Here is a 21,520-nt window from a genome sequence, read left to right on the forward strand (position 1 = left end):
CGGGTTAAAAAAAAAATTCAGCAACTATTTGTGTATTTTGCATGCTGACTCAGAGTCTGCTGACTGACAACTGCAGCGAGGCTTCCTTCAACTCTCTGCTGGGCATGATGGATGACAGCTGAGTGTCAAGTTTAATATCCAAAAGATAGAGACAGAAATGGAATTGCCTCAATACCAGTCTTTTCTTCACATCAGAAGCTTAGCAGTTCAGTTTCCATAAGGGACAATAAATCTATTAGTTTGTGTAATGCACTTACGCATTTGTTAGACTGAGGCCGAATACATTTTAACTTTGGGAAGGTTGTGGATGTTCCAGGGTTCCCAGCTACAATGAAGAAGTCACCTCATTTTTCACTACAGAAACAATGTCTATCAGCTAAGATGGCAACAATATATTTATATGGATTCATGAAAAATAAAGACCATATGCCTATTCATTGTCCTTGATATTTAAAATATCAAAGCCTTGATTCATTAAATGAATGGCAAAAATTACACATAGTTCCTACACCAGGGATCCACATCAATTCAAAGTTAAAAAACTGAAATGAGACTGTGTGAACAAGGTAGTCTCCTTCCATGCGGAAAACACTAAACGCCTTGTTCAGAGCCTGAAAACAGTATTTCAGTAAAAATGATTTTTCTTACATACGGAAAGAGGAAACTCTTTCTGTAATTTTTTCAGTCAACTGTCATCAAAACATCCCTTCATTATTCCCATACAGGTAAGAAAGAAAATACCAGCAAAATAGAGATGCAACACATGAAGCATACAGAAAATAATGTAACTTGTGTAATTCTTCTTCAGAACAAAAGTGTTAAACAAGAGCCCATAATTCTTTACAGACAAAATCAGACTTTCAAATTCCTAGTCTTAATTTTATGTATAAAACAGGTTGTGTTTTTTGTTTCCTTATGTCCCTGTAAATGCTATCAAAGTCATAAAAAAAACTTGCAGTGATGATACATAGTAAAAGGCAAAAGAAATTCGACAACGAGCAGTTTATATGCACAATGGTTATGTGTAGCAGAATAGGTTTAATGTGATCTGCATTCATTCAGGATATTAAATCAGAATTATGGATTTAAGAGAAAACAAGGCTGGTTAGAAAACAAGCTGATTGGAGTATTTCTTTTGCAAGTTTTTTTGTGAATGACCTAAGCATTGTCTTAACAAAAAAAAAAAAAAAGGCAAGGTATTAAATACCTGCTACACAGACAATGAGTACAGGACACAACAGCAACAAAAAAGAGAGAAGGCACCTCCTCACCGACCCCATAAGCTTGTTTCTGCTGTGCATAAAGCGATGCTGTTTTGTGAAAAAACAGAAGTTACTGAGGCTTATTCTCTAAGGTGAAAAAAGAACCAGTAAGGACAGAATGAAGTTCACCTACAGCAAAAGGCTGACTCTTTCAGCCATCAAGTGGAATATCGTCATTCCATTATATGTGGGTAATAAAACCACTTGCTTTGAGCATAAGGAGTGATTTATGATGAAGCTGGCTTCAAAAACATTTAGGTAATGTGCCAATGTGGATGAGGGAAGCAAAACATGAAATTACTTTCAACATTCCCACAAAATTTTAACAACACACATTAATTAAAAAAAAATCAAGTTCAACTAATATTTGTGCTTTAGCTCTGTCAAGGATGAAAAATGAGGTACTTGAAACAGTAAAGGACCCAACTGTTCTTAACATCCTTTCCCCATAGAGGCAAAATACAAAGAAGTCTCTCCAGGAAAACTTTTTAATATGTGATTTTTCCAATGTTAGTTTGTGTATATAAATGATATTTGAGTACCTGCCTACATCAAAAAGTTAAATTTATCCCAACACTGTTTCCATGCTGTTTGTGGCACAAGTAAACAAACTCATCGTTCTCTTCATACCCATGGTAACCACAGCTACCTTTTTGAGGGACCCTGGCAGAGACACCACTGCAACTGTGCTAACATGAGGAAGACGATGGGGACTGGAGACTTCATAAACATGCTTGTCCGCCTTCACAGAGCCAGACTCTACCTACTCTCTCTCCACGAGCTGGGTGCGACAGCTGGGAGGAGGAGGAGAAGGAGGAACAGAGCAGGCATCACCACACACCCAGCACTGCAGACCATCAGGACAGGATTAAATTAAATCCCCAGCCTTACAACAAAGCACTACCGAGGTTTGACAAGCCTGTTTCCTTAACCATTCAGTCAGGGGAGTTTTGTTTATTCTCAGAAGGACCTACTAAATACATACTACACTTTGAATCACAGAAACAGCTCTGTCAATGAGATGACTCTTCGAAACTAATTCTGTCCATAACCCAATCTAAATTGGAGAGAGAGCAAAACCAGAGTCATTTAATCTAAATTTCATAATGAGAAAAAAGCAAGTGTGAAACAACTTGTGCTGGACTGTAGCATGCTCTTCCTACAGGTGATCAGCACATCTCATTGTAATGCCCTATTTTAGTAACTTACAACTTTCATAAAGGTTCACGTGGTGGAAGAAACTGGTTTTTTACTTAGTGATTCTTATTAAAACATTTCTGTGAATGAGATGAATGCTAAAAACACTAAGAAAACAGGATTTGGCAAACTTATTTTGAAAGCAGAGGGGCCTATGCTGTAGAGAGAGGACTTGAAATTAGCAGCAGAAGGAAAAAAGGCAAACTCCTGACAGAGACTGCACTTTCCCTCAAACCAGTGCAACCATGAAGCAATTTAGCTAAATTACAAGTTAATTAAAAAGCATAGTACATGCTAAAAGGAGACACTGTTTAGCTCCAAAGTGAAAAGAGGGCTCCTCTGTGAGGGATGCTCCATGCTGAAGTGGCTGAAGCAGCAGAACTGAGAACCTGTCCCTCCAGCTTTCCCAGCCACCTGTCCTGAGGAGTCTCCTTCCACCAGCAAACAATCCCATCATCAGAATAAAAAAATCCTGACATTAAACTAGACTTAGTGTCTCTCATATCTGCTTTGGAGCTGCAGAAGCTATAAAACACCTCAACAGGATAAAACTGATCCTTAGTAACAAGAGAAGAGAATTTGAAAGCTTTTGTAGACCTCGAAGCTAAGGATCAGGAAAAGACTGGGAAGAAAACTACTGCAGAAGACTACAGCTGACCTCAACAGATTTCTCTCCCCTTCTTCCAAGGAGGCACGTTTGCTTTCCTGGCATTGCCAGAGCTTGTGAGCTCTCAAATAAGGTTACAGAGAGGGAATGATTTCACCAAGGAAAATCTTGGCGTTAATACATGCAAAGAAGTGCATGCTGCCGATTTCTGTGCTGAAATGTCTCTTCCTTTCCATTTGGGAACAAACAGAACAGTTTCCTTCACTGTGAAGGAGAAGACAGACAGCAATTTTCTGTCAGAAGGACCCCCTGGCTCCCAAGTCATGCTCGTTTACATATCCTTTAAAATCTGCTCTGATTTACTCTGCACAGAAAGGTATATACTCTGCATTTCAGATTTCCTATCCTGTTTGTGTTGTAAAGCCTTTGGAATAACCCACCCAAAAAGTCCTCTCCTAAATATGCTCTTTAAAGATTTATTTCAAGTTTTCTTACTGCCTTTTTTCTTTAAACCGAAAAAGGGGGGGGGGGGGGGGGGGAAAAGCCAAAGGCCTGTGGGAGGCTTTTAAGAAATGTACTTCCACAAGCCCTGCTGTGCTGGCTCAGCAGCTGGCTCATTTGAATTCCAGGTATGCACTACACGAGGTTTTTTTGGAAATGCTGGCTTATCGGAAAAGCAGTGCTGCCTTTGAATCATAAAACTGGCTTTATGGTCTTTTTGCAGACCATAAAACTGGCTCAGTTAACACACATGAATTCCTACCGAGTGTCACAGTGTCCAGTCTCACTGGCACGGGCAAAGCTTCACCATTGCATCAGGATACTTAAGGGCTTAAAGCTGCCATTCAGCTGAAGAGCTTATTTAAATAATTAACAGACCAAATTTATGCATCGTCCTATGAATCATCATAAAAATAGCAAGGAAACATTTTTATTTAAAATAAAATAATGTTTCTTCACTATACCATTGTTTAACTACAACTACTTGAACAAACCAGCACATTTGGGATCACATCCATTCCTGATAAGGACCATCACTGCACCAGGACCTGACCCAATGGTTTTCATAGAAACCAATCCACATTTTCCCAGAGCAAAACCCCACTCCGAAGCAGTGAAGCACACTGTACTTCTCGGATACTGGAAACCCTTTGTCTCTGGCCTGGTGCCCAGTCACAACACATTGGAGGAACGAGCGTGCTTCGTTGTGACACCACACCAGGACTTGCCATTCCTTACACACAAGAACAGCAAACGCACAGCACAATAGAAGCTCATGACATGTGCCGCTTCCATGACAGAAATACATTTGCAGTGGAGAGGAAAGCTGTTGTACTAAGGCAGACAGAATATTATAACTGGGCTAACTGAGCTGCTGAGCTCACCGTCTGAAAAAAAAACAAAAGTAATATCATGAAAATTCTTTTTCTCACAGAAAAATCCTAGGGAGGTAACATATACTGAGACCTATATATTAAGCCTGGTACTCAGCATCACAGAACAGCATGATACTAGAATCAGACCAGATCATCCAGAAGTTTGCCAGCTCCTTAGTTTGCCAGCTAAGGTCTTGATCTTGTAATAATCTCAATTTTGAATAGATTTCTGCAGCCACATGGAGCCCAGTGAAGCAGTGGGTATTTTGTCAAGTTTTTTTAAGCAACCATTTGTTCAATCTGCAGTAAATGAAGGCAGCTAGTCATGCTGCCATTTGAAGAATGTGCGGGTCCAGGTGTTACAATATTTCTGAAACAGGGAGTGCATTAATAATGAGCTCCAATTGTGTTGGGTATATGTGGTGGATATAAGAGCACTCTTCCTGGATGTCTAAATATCCTGCTGATTCCTACTCTGAAGCTTATCAGAATTCCCACATCAAATCACTTTTAAAAACATCTAACCTTACCACTAAAAATCCATTTCAAGTGATTCAGTTTCAAGTGTGCCTCCTACAACAAACCACAGCATGATGCTTGGTGTATTCATTCCAAACAGCAGTATTGTGCTGCTAAAAAGGCAAGAGTTTTATACTTCTGACTATCCTTCTGAATCACAGGAACAGAACAAGCAAGCAGAATAAAATATGGAAGTCTCTAAGTATTACAGAAATATTTTTTTTCCTAAAAATGGGGTAAATGTCAGCCTACTTCTGATGGAGAGACACTGGCTATAAAAGCAGCCGAGACATTTTAAGTGGGGACGGGGCAGAATCCCAGGGAGATACTCATTCTCATCCAGAAGACAGTAAGATCAATGGGGAGGCTGTGACTGAACAGAACCCATATCCTCCACTGCAGCATAGCGAGCTAGCACACCTCACTCCAGAGCACTGTGGAAGTTTCCAGTGAATTTTTCACTAGAGCATCTATCCATTTTCCTGACACCTTCTTTACCCATTTCCTTGCAAGTCCAAGTAAGAGGGATGGGTTCATTTTCCTGACACTATGAGGTACACGCCAAAATGTAGAGATCAGAAGTGGGTTTTGAAAGAGTGCCAAATTTTGAGATGCTGAAATTTTCTGAAAATTGGAAACTCTGTGATTTAACCATTTATTGCTCATTTAGCAGCTGTGGCTTTAACAATCAGCTGGCAGGTGGCCTAAGACTTCATTTTGCTTATTTAAATGAAGGTGAAAGCAGGTGTTGCTCAACTGGAAGAGGCAGCTGCACTCCCAGCTTCAGTGAACCCATTTGTTTGCTTTGACATCAGTGCCCTCAGTAAATTTGCCCATGACTTCTGAGCTCTCAAAAACACTAGGCAGGAGGGATTAAGGTGTCGTCATCTCCTGTCTCCATTTAAATGTGCAGGGCAGCTGCAGTGGCAGTCCTTGTTCTTTGCAGCCTCGCTTTTTGGGCAAAAGGGAACTACTTCCCTGGAGCTGCAGGAACCATTCCTCTCTACTCACTGGAGAAGGGAGTTGCGAGGACTGGGCAGGATTTGGAGAACATACTGCCTACAGCTCCAAAAGGAGTTGAGGGGGCTTGCACTGAAACAATCAATGATGAAGTGTGAATGAATGAAGGGAAATCCTCAGAAGACTGGAGCTGCTTAACACCTGCATATCATGGCCCACTCTTTTTCAGAAAAAACAAACAAACAAAAACAACAAACCACCAAAAAAAACAAACAAGAGGGGGAAGTGGATCCATCAAGAAATAGGATATGCAAATACAGAAAAGAAAATTTGCACAGACACGTGACAAAGAGCTTCAGTATCACTAGCAGTCAATGACGGAGAGGAAGAGAAAGACTGGAGTTATAGTTTCTTATCCTTCACCCCCAATACATTAAGGTCCACAGAAATGCATGGCCTGAAATATTGACAACACAAAGGCTGAAAAATGATGCAGGATCAGGTACAAGAACAGTAAAATGACTACATTAATTCTTTAACATGAGCAATGCTGCTATTACAAGGCAAATCATAACATTTCGGAGGTAAATTTTAAAGAACTCACTGAATTAGTAGAAAGGGAGATGTTACACCAATGAAACAAGGGTAACTAACTACGCAAATTATCAGAGAGAAAAATCAACCTCTCAACAGCATCGGCACAGCTGATCTCTTGGACTATGTGAGGAATGCACATGGGCAGCATGATGTTATCATTAAGCTAGTTAAAAGGCTGCAAAGGCAACAAAACCTTGAAAGCATTAGAAAGAATAAGATAATATAAAGCAAAAGTGGTAGGAAGCTGCACTGAAAGTACATTTTACTGAAAGTAAATGAAGTCCAAATAAGAGATGAGTGTAGTAAGAAACAGGTGTTTCACTATCCTTAGTTTTCAGCTACATTCACTGGCCTGATAAATTATTTTTTTTACAGAATAGGGTACTGCAGGGATTTCATGAAAAGCTCCATGAAACAAACAAAAGAGGATTTTCCCTGGCTACAGTTATTACCCTGCTTTGAACTGCTGAGCAGTTGATACAGTGACATGATGCAGTGAGGTCAGCAGGACCTCGCCTCTACTCCTCCCTTTCCAAGAGAAAGGAGCAACCCTAGCACAACAAGCCGGTCCAGCAGCCCAGCAGCGTTATTAACCAAATATCTCAGTCATCAGACGAAAGTAGACTATACCAAAATGCCTGGGATCTCCAACATCCAAATTAGTAAAGCCTCTTTTTAAGTAATTAGGGCAACGTGTTGTACAGGTGCACACCAAGATGAGACATGAAGGATAACTAATGGATTGACAAAATCCCTGGCTGCATTCCCTCCGGTTTTACTGAAGGGCCAGTTCAGCGATACAAAATTTATGCAACTTTTCTTTCTGAGAAAAGCGCAATTACCAGCTATTGTAAAACAATTACATTCAGGATACACAGGCAAAAAAAACCACAAATATAACATGTTCTAAGATGAAAATGAGGTACAATGCAAATAATTCCCTTTTGAAGAAGGGAAGTAACTGCAGAATATTTTTAAATAACTTTAAAAGGAATTGAGCAAGAGTTATTCTAAAAACATAAATCCTTCTTTATGACACAGCAAAGTTTAATCAAATTGAATGCTTACAAGGTCAACTGATTTCTTACCCATCAGAAGATATAGAAATCCAACCGTAAACTTTCAACACAATAAGGAGATGCCTAAAAATTTCCTTTGATTTCTCCTCTGGATGTAATCACCATCAGGGCAATCATATTTATGTGAGAACATACCTATTGCACCATACTACACTCTCTGTAAGAATTTACCTTATGCAGTTCTGCTCCATCACCGACAGGTTTGAGAGTTTACACCACGGCCATTTGGATCATGCTGTGGCCCGAAAAAACATCGTGAAGGATTCTCATTATGTTCTCACAAAACATATTATTAGCTGTCTCCAATGTACTCAGAAACAGACCTCAATTGCTAGAAATACTGCTACACGGTGATATACACACGCACTCTAAAGACAAATAGTGAACACAGGACATTTTTCTTCCTGTAACTGACAGCTAGGGAATCCAGTTTTGCTATGGCCTGCAAGTTATTTTAAATGGAGCACTCGGAAGACTGGGGAAAGAAGAACCAAAGCGACAACAATGAAACATAATATTGTATATTTCAAAACTTGCTCTATTTATTTCACACTCAAGCAGTTGAGAATACCTACTGCATTGAGATCTTAGTCAGGTAATTCTCCTACTCTCAATTCCTGTATGAGAGCTCTTTTTCTGGACATCTTATGAAATAGAATACATTCCATTTCTGTAGCCTTTTTTCTTTCCTTTTCCTACTTATTAATACTGATTTTGTCCAGTACTTTTCAAGGCAGTTTAAAACTAATGCAGCTTTTTTCCTGTTGGTTACTTTATAAAAAGACAGTAATAATAATAAAAAAAAAATAGGATAAAAAAATTCAGGGCAGATTCGTTTCTTCTGATTTTCCTTTCTCTGTGCCAGTCACGTAAGTAATGGCAACACACAAATAGTGGACACAGAAATTGTGTGACAGCATTTTTACATGCATATTTAAAACTCAGACAAGATTACAGAAAATTTTCAACATATGTAAAATTAAATGCCTAAATTATTTAACCACAGACATTTAATGAACTAGAAAAGCAGCTGTGGAAAAAAAATCAAGGTTGATTAATGTTAGCCCTTGAAAACTTGAAACTTCTTGAAATAACTAAGCTTATCTGAAAATTTACATTTAGCTTATAGAAAGATACTGAGGATCAGCAGCTTGTGTAAATGGCAGTGACAGTTGAAGACACTCAATCTTATGGCAAGTGCTCAGTACCTTGCTAAATTAATACCTAGTCTAGGGCATTGATTCAGGAAACACTAAAACAGGTATTAAAGTCTACCTTTATTCAAATTAGGCCTGTTGCAAATGGTACCTCAGGCATGTCCATGGGCTGAAGGAGATGTTTCCCCCAGATACCATGATAGAAAAAGCTATATAATTTTACTAGTTCTTAGAAGGGCAGAAGAAATCAGCTATTATTCTTGAAGTCTTTTAAGAAACATGTGCAAACAGGTAAGGCATATCAATCTTAGTTTCTCATAACCTGTCTCTAAAATCATCATCTAAAACTGCCTCACATAGATTTTTAGACATTTTCAACTTTAAGTATGTTTCAACTTGAGCTACAGATTATAAATAACAATTTTGGCAATCAAGATGCTCTTCAGAAAACCCGCTTTTGGCATGTGATGTGCAATTCAGACACAAGTAAAAGAGGAAAGGGAAAAGAGAAGATTCAAGTGTATTAAACATTGTTCCTTTATTTACGAAATGGAAAGAGAAAGCAATGTGACTATGCGATGTCTGATCATTTATTATCTTCCCTAGTAAATAAAGCCAGCATATCACAGCAGGTTTATGAATGGGCCTGTACTTTTTATACAGCACAATATTATCTTGCAGCATAAGTTTTTGGATAACAGACCAACGCTTTTGTTCAGAATGGGCTTCAGCTCCATTTGTAATATGCACAAATTGCTTGCAACTGCATTTCTGTTCAGCGTCACCTGCCTGCAAAAATGTTTGCAATTACAGCTCCATAACACATGTGGACACAACCTGTACAGAGAGAGATTTTACATGGGAAAAAAAAAAAATCTATTTCTATGGTGCATGGGGCCAACAAGGAAGGTGCCTGCAAAGATGTAGACCAGTGTAAGTAAACAGAGCTGCACTGATTTACACCAGCTGACTCTCAGCACATTTTTTTCAATGTATTGCCTGTAACTGCCCTCTCGAAGGCCAGAGTGAGCCAGGAAAAGAAACAATGCTTCTTTATAATTATAGCCCATTTCTCATTCAGCAACTGAAATATGGGAGATACTAGAGAAACATTCTGATTCCAAAGAAAACCACAAAGCTATTGTTTTCCACTGAACCATGTCTTAAATTGTTTTCTTTTTCTGCCAATTATTATTCACATTTGCACTACCAAGCTGATAATAAGCCAAGCTCTTGCAATCCCAGCCCTGATCAGGGTTTTGCTCAGAATTAGCTGTCTGGACGGGAACATCTCGCAAGCAAACGATGACACTTATGTGCATCAGGTTGTGTGACTGGCTGGCCTGACATCCAGCCAGCCCTTGAAAGTCAAGGATAGGGTTAAACATTCATTTATTTTTTCCCCTCCTCCTCTTCCCTCCTGCTACCAGCTGGTAGTTCCCCTGGCAAGTGTCCATCATATACTGCTGGGTATTTTTTCTGACTTTAAACATGGATGAATAGGAGGTTACGTGTCCCTGTTTCCAAAAGAAATGTTAACAGAGTGTGAGATATAACTTCCTCCTTTTCTGACACACACAGGCCACACAGGTAATATTCCTCAAGAAAATTTCCTACCTTTTTGCAAGATTCTTATTTTTAAATCCTAGGCCTAGTTTGTTTGCCCAATACCATATGAATTTAATGATACAAGGCAAAGAACAACACAGACTATGGGTACTCAGACATGATGAGGACAAGAGTTCTTTATAAGAGGTAAATGCACATTATCATCAAATACCTTGTGCCCTGTTATGAAGGAAAAAGACTACACATGTAGTGATACAGAAGACAACATAGTGCAGTCAGAGAGCTAAAACTGAGCTGACCTCCTTAAAAGGAACTCTTAAAAATCGAAAATCCTTTACAAAGCATGAATACATAGAAGATTTACTTTGGTTTTTAAAGATCATTTTAAAAGTTAATTCACCTCATACTTGCCTAGTTTAGAATTACTTTCATTTGAAGTTTGGCATAGGACATAAAGCCCAGAAAGGAACCTTGTAAAAGAGGTATCAGTGCAAAACCTGCAGGCAACTGCAGTAAAATACTGAATAAGTGCTAACAGCTTCAAAGAGAAGACCCACAGGTAGAAAAGCCTGCTATTTATTTATTTAATTTCAGTGGTGTTCAAGAGAAGTGAAATATTTTGCGTATTGTTATAATAAAGCAAAGCAGAGGCAAATTAATTAGCAGGATACAATACATTGCATTTCTCTCATTCTACTTACATGCTGTGTTTTAGAAGACAGAACTCAGCAGTCAGGTTCCTACTTAATTAGAGTTTCAAAAACTCCCCTCATTTTCCCTCATGAAGTCATTGGTGGGAGGAGCATGGAGAGAGATGGGAGGAAAACACAAGCTGTTTATAGAAAACATTCCCCCTCTAAGCAAGACCTATCTATTTTACAAAGATGACTTTTTCTCCAACCAGATTCATCATCTGCAGCATATAAGGCACCATAGATACCATGCCTACACAAAATAAAATTTCAGCTCAGGTCCAGCCTCACAAATGCATCTATTCCATTAGAGATGAACAAGCTGTATTTAAGAGTCTAAGAGTAAGTCCAAGTGACAGAAAAACATGTATTGAATAATGAAACAGGAATAAAAGACCAATAAATTTGACTAAACACCTCATTACACAGGTGAACTTCAAAACCCAATAGTTAAAAGTACTCCTCCCTTGGGTTTAGCATTGCTAGCTTCCCAAAAGGTGTTATTAACACAATGTACCAGAAAGCATGGTTCCTTTGGGTCCATCACAAGCTTCAATGAAAGTGAGGCCTGTTAAAATGTATTATTTCAGGCTTTAGAGAATGTCAGTGACATGAAGCAAACCTTCAGATACAGAACCACAGGGAGAAAGCTCCACAGTTTCACAAGCACCTGTTAACATTAGAATCATGGAGGAAACACTACTAGCCTGTGTTACATGATACAAGACACTTCAGGCATATAGTCATATATATACATATGTGTGTGTTCGCGTATATATATATATATATATAAGAAAAAATATTGCTAGCCTTTAAATCTTCACTAACAGAAGTAACACTTCCATTCCCATTTAAAAGGAAAATGCCATTTTTCATACCTATCTGAAATTGCAAACTCTTGTGAGTCTTTGCTGTGCAGCTCCATGCAGAAAGCTAGCGTTTCTGGCGTCGCCCTTTGGCATACCAGGCTGCTGGGCTCAACAAATGGATATTGTTGTCTTTTAATTGCTTTTTAATACTGTGCATTATGGCACCCAACAGAGCAATAGCATCCAATACCAGAAAGGCGTCTTCAACTTTTTGTGATATGCGTGTCAGGAAAGACAGAAGCTTCTAGCTGCAAACTCCCACTCCCGCTGTGCCACGTTAACTGCAGCGTGAAGCTCCTGCAGCACGCGCACGCATCCCACAACTGTGGTTGCAGAGCAAAAGCCCGTTTACAGATAAAACAGCATTTAAATGTCATTGTCCTGCCTGCACAGAGATCTATGAAGTATCAGGAGAACTCTTTGTACGTTATTCTTGCAGTGAAATGTAATTTTCAGTGTAGTTGGCACCAAGACTGAAGTTCAGCCAACACACAGATTATTCCCTTATCAGGAAGGCTTCAGAGCCTGGGAGGAAAATTCACTTTGATCTATAGTGGCTCTCAGAAACCTCATGTAAAGCGGAAAAGACAGAAATACCTTCCCACTTAAAAAATTCTCTCTAGAAGAAAAATTAAGCTAGCACAAGAAATTCACCTCTGATCTGGTTTGAATCTGTTAAGAGCACCAAGTATAAAAGCACATCCTTATATCAAAATCAGAGCTGTAACCAAGCTGGTACCTCCATTGTGGCTCAGGGTAAGGCATGCACAGGGATCCTGCAGGCTTCTCAGTGTAATCAGCTTTAACACTCAACTAATTCATGCTGATCATCACCAGTTCTAAGGAGCTGTCAATTCTCCCCAGTGCAGGGCTTATAGCTTGAAGGCATTTGGTGCAGCTTTTGCTTCTAGACATAATTGAAGCTTATTTACAATGGCAGGTTCTCCTTGATACAGAAAACCTCAAAGTTTGCATCTAACAAATGACCAACAGGAATAAACTACTGATAAAGATCTTAGCTACTCCATATCAGAAGCCAAACGATATTTCCCAATTTTGTGTAGTTTTATTTTGATTCAAGAGATTGCCCCACATATTTTTCCTATTCCCATGGTTTTACTGTTCAACGTGTACTTGATCGAAGCTTCATCCTGTCTTGCGCTCATATGACAAGACTAAACGGAAATGCTGAGATTACTGTATCAGATTATTGGTCCACCAGACCTAGCACCTTGCAACAGAACCTCAAGCTGCTTGTCTCAGAGAATGGCAAAACAAACAGTTTGCTGAATCTTCTCAGTTGTGCTGGAAATGATGAGGACACATCACTAGTTTCATACTTCGAGGCAAAAGACTTGTTAGCTCTTACAGGCTTTTCTCTCTCATTTTCTATGACAAATTCTATCCAGAAAGTAACCTCGGTTCCAATATGTAGGAAAAAAGTAGGAGTAAAGATGTAATAGTATACTGATTAAACCAAATCACCTCTGCATTAAGACATTTTATTCACTGTTAAACCTCTTTGAAAAAGCAATCTACGTATATGTCATTTCCATTTTATTTGGTACGTACAGCTTTTTTAAAAGAGATCATTCAGACTTTTAAGTATAGGTGGGAAAAAGAATTCATATTATCAGATCTAAAGTGTGACAATAACAACTCGTAGCTTGGTCATTCATCAACGTCTCTAAGTGCTGGTCCAGTTCTGAGAACAGATTCTGGTTTATAAACCCTTGCTATTTTATTGAGGCCTATTGCACTAATGGAACCTGAGAATGCTTATTATAAACAGCTGCTGTAAGAGAAATAGAGAATCAGTGTATATTACCATTTAAAAACCCACGTATGTTTAAAACAATAGAAGTTGGAAAACACAAGCTTAAAGAGAAAAGTTCTTAAACAAAACTGAAAGATCAATTTCTGTTCTAAATCTATTATACACAATCACTTAATTAAGCCATTATTAAACATAAATAAACATCAATCATAATGAGGAAGAAACATATGTGGTGTGCTGGGTTGCATCTACTCTTGCTATGTAGATATGTGAAGAATACCAATGGTAGAGATATGCAAAAGCATTTAGACAATCTCTCTTTGACTTCCACTTGAGAGTCGCTGAAACAGCATACATACAACGTATTATAATTTCATTTACATAATAATAGGAAATTATACAATAGGAAATCAAATAGCCATTTAAGAATTTTAAACTGTTATTCACATTAAATTTTGTTCACTTTTCCTGATTATTATTTCTTAGCATTTTATGACTTTCCTACTACAATGTAACTGATTCCCTAAAAGCCTCAAGCTACAACCTGGACTCTCACGTGCTATAGATGTGTAGCTATGACTAATAACAATGGCAACATACAACATAGATTAATATATCTTTTGTTGCAAGTTGTGTATTTAGAAGAAGACTACAGAACAAAAGTATTAGTGTGAAGGTGGACTATACCTTACATCATTTTCAGAAGACTACCCTTTGTTGCAAGAAAACCATCACTGTTGGATGTTGAAAATGTGAACTATGGGAAGACTTTGTGGAAAAGTCTTTTATTGGTTGATCTGTTTCTTCCACAGCTGTGTAAGTGCTCACTGTGTGGGAGTTAATTGTATTAGTTATCTGGTGTAACAACCTGATTAATTTTGTACTTCAGCACTATTACCTACCGCACTATACATGATTCACTGGAGAATGAATGAATTTAATCCTTCTGTTCAAATACAAAACCAAACAAGAATAATCCTTTGTTTTATAACTTTTAAATAGATAACTTAAATTCTTAATGATGCTTAGAGTACATTAGGAAGGCACTCACTGAAACTATTTAGCTAAGGGTAACTAGACACTTCCATTAGAAAGCCTAATTAATCGGGATTTAAAAATTAACTCTGATTTACAACAGACCATAAAACTACCCAGTCCAAAATTTTATCTTTTTATTTGAAGGTTTATAAAAGTGCAAATTGACGAAACAGTATCAATACATTATCCCTTATTATTTCAACACTGTTCTCAATTATTTGCAGCTGCAATTTTAAAACAGAATTTTAAAAAATTGGCAGGTCTCAAAACTCATGCTAGGCTGTATTTATCTTGGTGTATTAACACACAAGTAATTGTGAGGATAGGGAAGAGAATAGAAAAGAAAATGGGACTATATGAAAGGTCCACAAAAGGCATACAAAAATAGGTTTATATGATATAACTATCACTATCACTTTTTGCACTATATCATACAATCTCATATGATATAGTGCAAAAAGGCCACATTAAAGGAAGCACTGATTTCTACTGTTAGAAGTCTGCTTAATTTCCATAGCAAAAACAGTCACTAAAATTTTACCACAATAAATGAGATGATGCCCTAAAGAGGAATTTATAGTTTTCAAAATTTCATGTTCTATAAATAAAGAGGAAATTTCATCCCAATAAATGAGAAGCCTAATAATATAAGAAAGCAAAACCCTAAAACTGGCCCAGAAGTTGCTAGCTTAAAATACACAAGCTGGCGAACAAACGAAGCAATTAGACACGTCACAGGAACTGCTCAGAACTGCTGCTCCTTGTGTACATTGTGGCACAGCTATTTTTCCACAGCACAGAATTTTCAGGGTATTAGCCAAGTGGGCAGACTAACAAAATATTTTACAGAAAATGAGATATTTTTATATCACAATCATATAAGGTCTTGTTTTAGAGATTTCTTTTCTGAGTCATTCCTAAATGCAGTTACTAAATTCCTTGATGTCCCACCAAAGAGATATAGCACAAGCAAGTCTGAGTAAAATGAAGAATATAAACTTTATAAACACATTATGAAAGACTTTCCCTCCCCATGGGCCAAAAAAGAATCCCAAATAAATCCTCTGCATTTGAAATAAATAGCTACTAACAAAAGAACCTTTAAAAGCAAGGGTATGCTCATGCTTCCCATCTAAATTTGTGGTCAGAAGCAAATCAGAGATTGCCAGGTTGAGGGAAGAAGGTGCTCTTGCGATACTTTCCCCAGTGGCCACCCCAGAGTACCAGGAGCTACTTTGGCTAGTATCTGGGTGAGCAGTGGCTTCCCTGAATAAATCCACTCCACAACAGCACAGGTCCCAGCAGGCATCACAGAAAATGAAACCCTTTATCGGGGAGTCAAGAAAAGTTGCTCCTGAGCCTTTTGAAAGGGAACTGGCAAACCCAGAGCACAATGGGAGAAAGAGCAAGTTAAAAAACAAACAAACAAACAAAAAAAACCAAAAACAACCCAACCAAAAACACAACCCTGGCAAGAAAAATGTGTTAATGATGGTTTATGCTCAATATAAATTACCTCTTCTTTCACTTTCAATGTGGATGTGTCATGAGTACCTATGAGCTACCCGTGTACCTTATGAAGGGCCCAACCAGGCTGCAGGAGCAGTAGTCAAGGTCTCCTGTTGAACTTGAGTATAAGCATGATTTCTGATTTCCCATTCTGTTTCTCACCTCATTTCCTATGTTACTTTTCCTTTATTTGCCTATCTCACAAAAAATACTTGCCACTGACATTACAATATTAACATAATATTAATAGAGCACCAACAACAGTTGATCACTTGCAAAGTGAGGATGACAAACTGGCTGGATTTCCATTGCCTTACATTTGGAAAGCTTTTTTCCACAACTGTTTAAAAACCTTTCTGTAGATTATTTGAAAAATACCAATTGAAAAAATTAGAATCTGAACTTATTACACAGTCTTCAAGAATATATCAAGTAAACTGTATCTAGCTTGTGGACTAGGCTTCTGATGCTTGGCTTTATCAATAATTTAACTCCTGACACAAAGTATGTGAACATTTATCAACCAATCATTTGTTGTTTTAGGCACGTTACTTAAGCAATAAAAAACTCACCAGAAATATCCTTTCAAGTTGATCTTGAATGTCTTTCATTCCTGGAAAGGCAGCCACCCCTTGAATCATTTCTACAAAGATACAACCCACTCCCCTACAGAGGAAAAAAAAAAAAGAAAGTGTGCAACGTTAGAAAGATTTCTTATAGCTTAAATGGCCAGCAACAATGCTTTTGTATCCATCACCAGTAATTAAATAATATTTATTTATTTATTTATTTATTAAAATCAATGCCAGGCTGAAGGACAAGCATGTGCATTTACTAAAACCAATGTACACATATGAATACTTCTCAGGTGTTTGAAGGCAAGCGTAGAGATAACAGGAACATGGATAGTAGCTGTTGAGACCAATAAAGGCACAGCAGCTGCTCTCTGTTTGTATGAGTGCTTCCCAAGCAGCATACTCATGCTCTCAAATAAATTCTGGGGATGTGGGAATGGCAGTGAGAGAGCATCCTTGGGAGAAACTAAATGGGGACAGGACTACGGCATGGAGGCATGCTGGAAGGGCTTGGCATGGGAGGAGAACCTGGAAAAAAAATTAGTAAAAATGAAAAGGGCACATGGCTGCTCACAGCCACTGAACTAAGCTACTGCCCAAATGCAGATGACTTCTGGAATGGGCTTGCTTGGGCTTTCTTCTCCCCTCTTCCAGCAAAAAAGAAGGAAGGTCAAAGCCCACAGCTCTGGGGGGCTGCTGACCCTATTCCCCAGAAGCTCTGGCTGAGAGGTGCTGCAATGTGCTGAGCAGCCATGGGCTCCCTCCTCTCCCCACTGCAACAGCCACTTCATTACAGCTCCTGTCCCTGGTCTCTCACAAAATGCCCCCCTCATCCCACTCAGTTAAGCCACTGGCAGAAGTACTGGGAAATCAAAATATCTGAGACATACTAACTACAGCACAAAGAATGCGTTCTCAAAAGTTGAGGAAAGTTTTTCTCACTCTAACTCAAATTTCAGATAACCTATGGACTTCCTGCATCTGAAAAGCAAAACAAATTACAAACTTGCATTTGCATCTTTTCTGGATGAAGAGAGCTCAAGAGTTGCTTGTTCCCTCAGCAAAAATAATTTTAAGAGAAAACATCCCCCTTGGCTACCAATAGGATGCAGAATTTGATTATATATTTTAACTTGTTCAATTACATTTTTCTACATACATTTTTCTACAACTTCCACATGCAAACACCTATGTATGCTGTATAACTATGTCTGTGTAAACAGCCACACAAAAAAAATCCTTCACCCAAAACAAATGCCGATTCAATAACCCAAAATATATACCAAAATGAACCAAGAATTTGCAAAACTAACTACAGTACCACCTCTCTCTGAAATTGAGAGTTGTGTTTCTGTGTCAGAAAATACCAGCAATAACCTCTAATTTAACTTTGTTTTTAGAAGTAAATTATTTGGAACATAGTAACTACATACCTTTTCATTGCTTATGCATCGTGATGATGCATTCTGAAAGTAGCATTTAATTTTAGGGATATGTGTGCATATATTGGTGAGGAAGTGGTTCTAGAATAAAACAACTTCATGAAAATAGTTTGCGTATTTTCATTAAGGCCAGGGCTGAGTATTTATAGATACCACTTAACTAAGATTATCGGCAGACAACCCATGCTTTACTCATCTCTGAGGGCTTTGACCACTACTGAATAATGAAATAATTTTACATTCCAGGACAATTAGAGTTGATAGTCAAATTTCTTGAAGAAGAAAATTAAACAAACATCACTATTTTCTAATTCTACATCCCAAATCATAGATTTATTAAGCAAAGTTTCTCCTTAGGCATTGAAAACTGGAGAAAAACTTTGAAAAGCACAGTTCTGGTCAAATTTTAGAATAATGCAGGTGTTTATAAAAAAGAAGTTAAAATTTATGTTCCATATGCTTCTGCTGGTTTCCAAATGAACTAAAGTGATTAAACTGCCATTCATCATTTAGTCTGGTTAGTGCTTCATTAGGCACAGATAGACACAATATATCTTAGTCAAATACTTATAAACAGTATGAGGCAAGGAAAAATTCAAGATTTCAGTCAGAAGCCACTTATTCAAGATGAGAAATAAAACAATTGAATTTAGACTAAAGAAAAGAGGATTAGAGTTCTATTCTTGCAACCAGAAAACAGGCATTTTATTAAACCAGTGTATCATTTGAGGGCATGTACTGCTATCTGCAGACAAACTTCAGCTAGCTGTTTGAACAGAAATGCTGTAAAGGCAACAGGAAGATTTTGCCCCATTTTATATTGTTTCACATAATACATTTACAAAATTTTCCACTTTTAGTGGGTCTGACACAAGTATGGGACAAAAATCAAGTAAGAACTACAAACAACACTACCGAAGAAAAAATTCCTGCTTGGAAAGAATAATCCTATTACATGTCTTCGACTCTTGTGTAACCTAGGACTCCATTTAGTCACAAGCTGAAATGAGAGTGAAAGAGTACTGGAGTTAAATAAACAACTAATGCAAGACCCAAAAGGTTATTAAAACCATTGAGGAGAGAAACATAAACAACCTTCAAGGTTTGAGCTGTTCCCTTTAGCCCACTTGAAAATTATCTTATGCTTGGTTTCAAAGGTTATGGTGTTCAACACATTGAAGAATAAGTCCATAGAATGAGAAGATTAAATGAATACTAAAAAAATCTAGAAAATACTAATAAAAAAAAAGCATGACATTGAACTGATAGCAAAAACCCAGAAGCCATAATAGCACATAAAGGCTTCAAGATGGCTGGATGGCATTTTAGATGTCTTAGTGGTATCAGTGAATTTTAGGCCCACAGCAAGTAGAAACTAAGTATATAATAGGATCCCTGAATCACAAACCATAAGTGCACACACATTGAACATGAAAAGAAATAAAGCCTCTACAAGGCCTTGAAATTTACAACGTTTTTGTAGACCTTACAAACTATTAAACAGGTTAGAGAGATTTTTGAGCAAAGCAAAGATTATTTTTGTGCCAGAAGAACTGGTTTGTAAGGAAAAATTAAGAGAACAATGTCATTCTTGGCTACAAGAAAACACAAGGGACAGGGAGAACGTGACGACTCTGTATTTAAAATTATGCAAAATGAAGGACAGGGAAGAACTGATTAGGATTTTAATGGTTCCCAGAACTGTGGGTAGATCCAAGATAGTATAACTAGAAATAGCAGAATGCCTTTAGGAAATAAAAATTTTAGGATGAGTGTTAGAGAAATACACGTAACAATTGTGCTGTACCCCAGCCTCTCAGCGGACTTGAAGCTCCACAGTTACAGTCATGTAAAACTAGACAAGCTGAAACACTTAAGAATATTCTCCAGGGAACAGACTTGCATTAACGGTAGGGTGGATAAGATGACCTCACAAATCACTCCCATCTCTAGTTTCTATGACGCAAAGATTACTTCTTGAAATATGAAATACAACAAATTAACTTGGCTTTAATGTGCATGCATCTCCGAGGGTATGTTATTTATGTATAATTTGTGCACGCTCAGCATACAATGCCATTTTCAGGCAGCACTTGAGAAATAACTTGTGACAAAAGAACATCAACCTAACATATTTGAGTGATCTTTCCAATGGAACAGCACAGGATAACCTTGCAAAGTAAAAGTGACAGCCATTTAATGTTGAAATGGGTGGCTTACCCTCTGATGACAAAAAGCGTGACTAAACCTATTGATGTATTGATGAGACCGTATGTGGCCATACCATCTAATATTGCTCTCCTATTGTCCTGCTTAATTTCCTGGGACTCTGGCTGTCACCGTACAGCCTTATATGGAGTAAGAGTTAATAGCACAGCTAAATGAGTTGCTCTTGCATTTGAATTGACATAGTAAATGAGCCTGTAAAAGTGAAGCTGGATGCCTCAGGAAACTGCATTTTTTTTTTTTTTCTTGCACAGCTTTTATAATTCAAGAGGATATTCCCTTACTGGTGGGCTGGGTTTATATTTTTGGTTTAAGAATTCACATTCCTGTCTCTGTATAACAAAGATCCTTATTGCGACAAGAAGAATCTCCAGCCTATCTGTGGTTGAATACTGTAAAAAAAACCCAAAACATAAAAGCTTTGGTGAGGCATAATCTATAAAAGATTATTAGCATTGTTTCCTTCAGTTAATATTCCGATTTTTCTTGATGGATCCGTAAAAGAGACTACAGACACACTCTGAAATGAGGACTTGTTTCCAAACCAAGTTTTAGTTTATACTTAAACCAAGATTATAGAAAGCCTATACCTATATGCTTACTATATATGTTTTAAACTGTTGAACTTTCTGCCCTGAACAGATCTGCTTTCTAGCAGGCTCGGTGCAGGTGATAACATTCAGCATGTTCTTCACAGCGAACACCTATGCTGGGTCTTCACATAAGGTTTCTATCTGGTCATGAAGCCTGTTTTCAGCATGCAGGATTTGGCTTCAGAGGGGGAAGGCATTTTATAAAAACCAAGTAATTGCTTCCAGCAGTCCACCTGGTGAGATTTCTGAAATTCACAGGAACAGTAGAGTTTTCATTCAAGTTTCCCAAACTACATATAATTTGTACTGTTAGATATATCAGAATTTTAAAAAAAAACAACACATATACACCACACACACCCCCAAAACCCAGCTACTTGGTTTTTTTTATGGATTTGTCACCAGGAGGCAATACTGGAACCTCTTCCATAGAATCCACTGGTAATATGCAACATGTTGGAAGGGCACAGAGATTT

The 21,520-nt window shown here is 37.9% G+C and overlaps 1 protein-coding gene across 6 annotated transcripts in view; it reads right to left on the reverse strand.

Moving 5' to 3' along the window:
• CDK14 (cyclin dependent kinase 14) overlaps window positions 1–21,520 on the reverse strand; it is a 344,587-nt gene that overhangs the window by 130,372 nt on the left and 192,695 nt on the right. For all 6 annotated transcript variants that reach the window (XM_087775266.1, XM_087775259.1, XM_087775285.1 and 3 more), the window contains one exon: window positions 16,781–16,874. In XM_087775266.1, the coding sequence (XP_087631392.1) occupies window positions 16,781–16,874 (94 nt within the window). The remainder of the gene's footprint in view (window positions 1–16,780; window positions 16,875–21,520) is intronic.

The sequence above is a fragment of the Nipponia nippon genome, unplaced genomic scaffold, assembly GCF_047370975.1.
Source record: "Nipponia nippon isolate SJK-2023a ecotype South Korea unplaced genomic scaffold, ASM4737097v1 scaffold_1, whole genome shotgun sequence".
Classification (NCBI taxonomy): Eukaryota; Metazoa; Chordata; class Aves; order Pelecaniformes; family Threskiornithidae; genus Nipponia; species Nipponia nippon.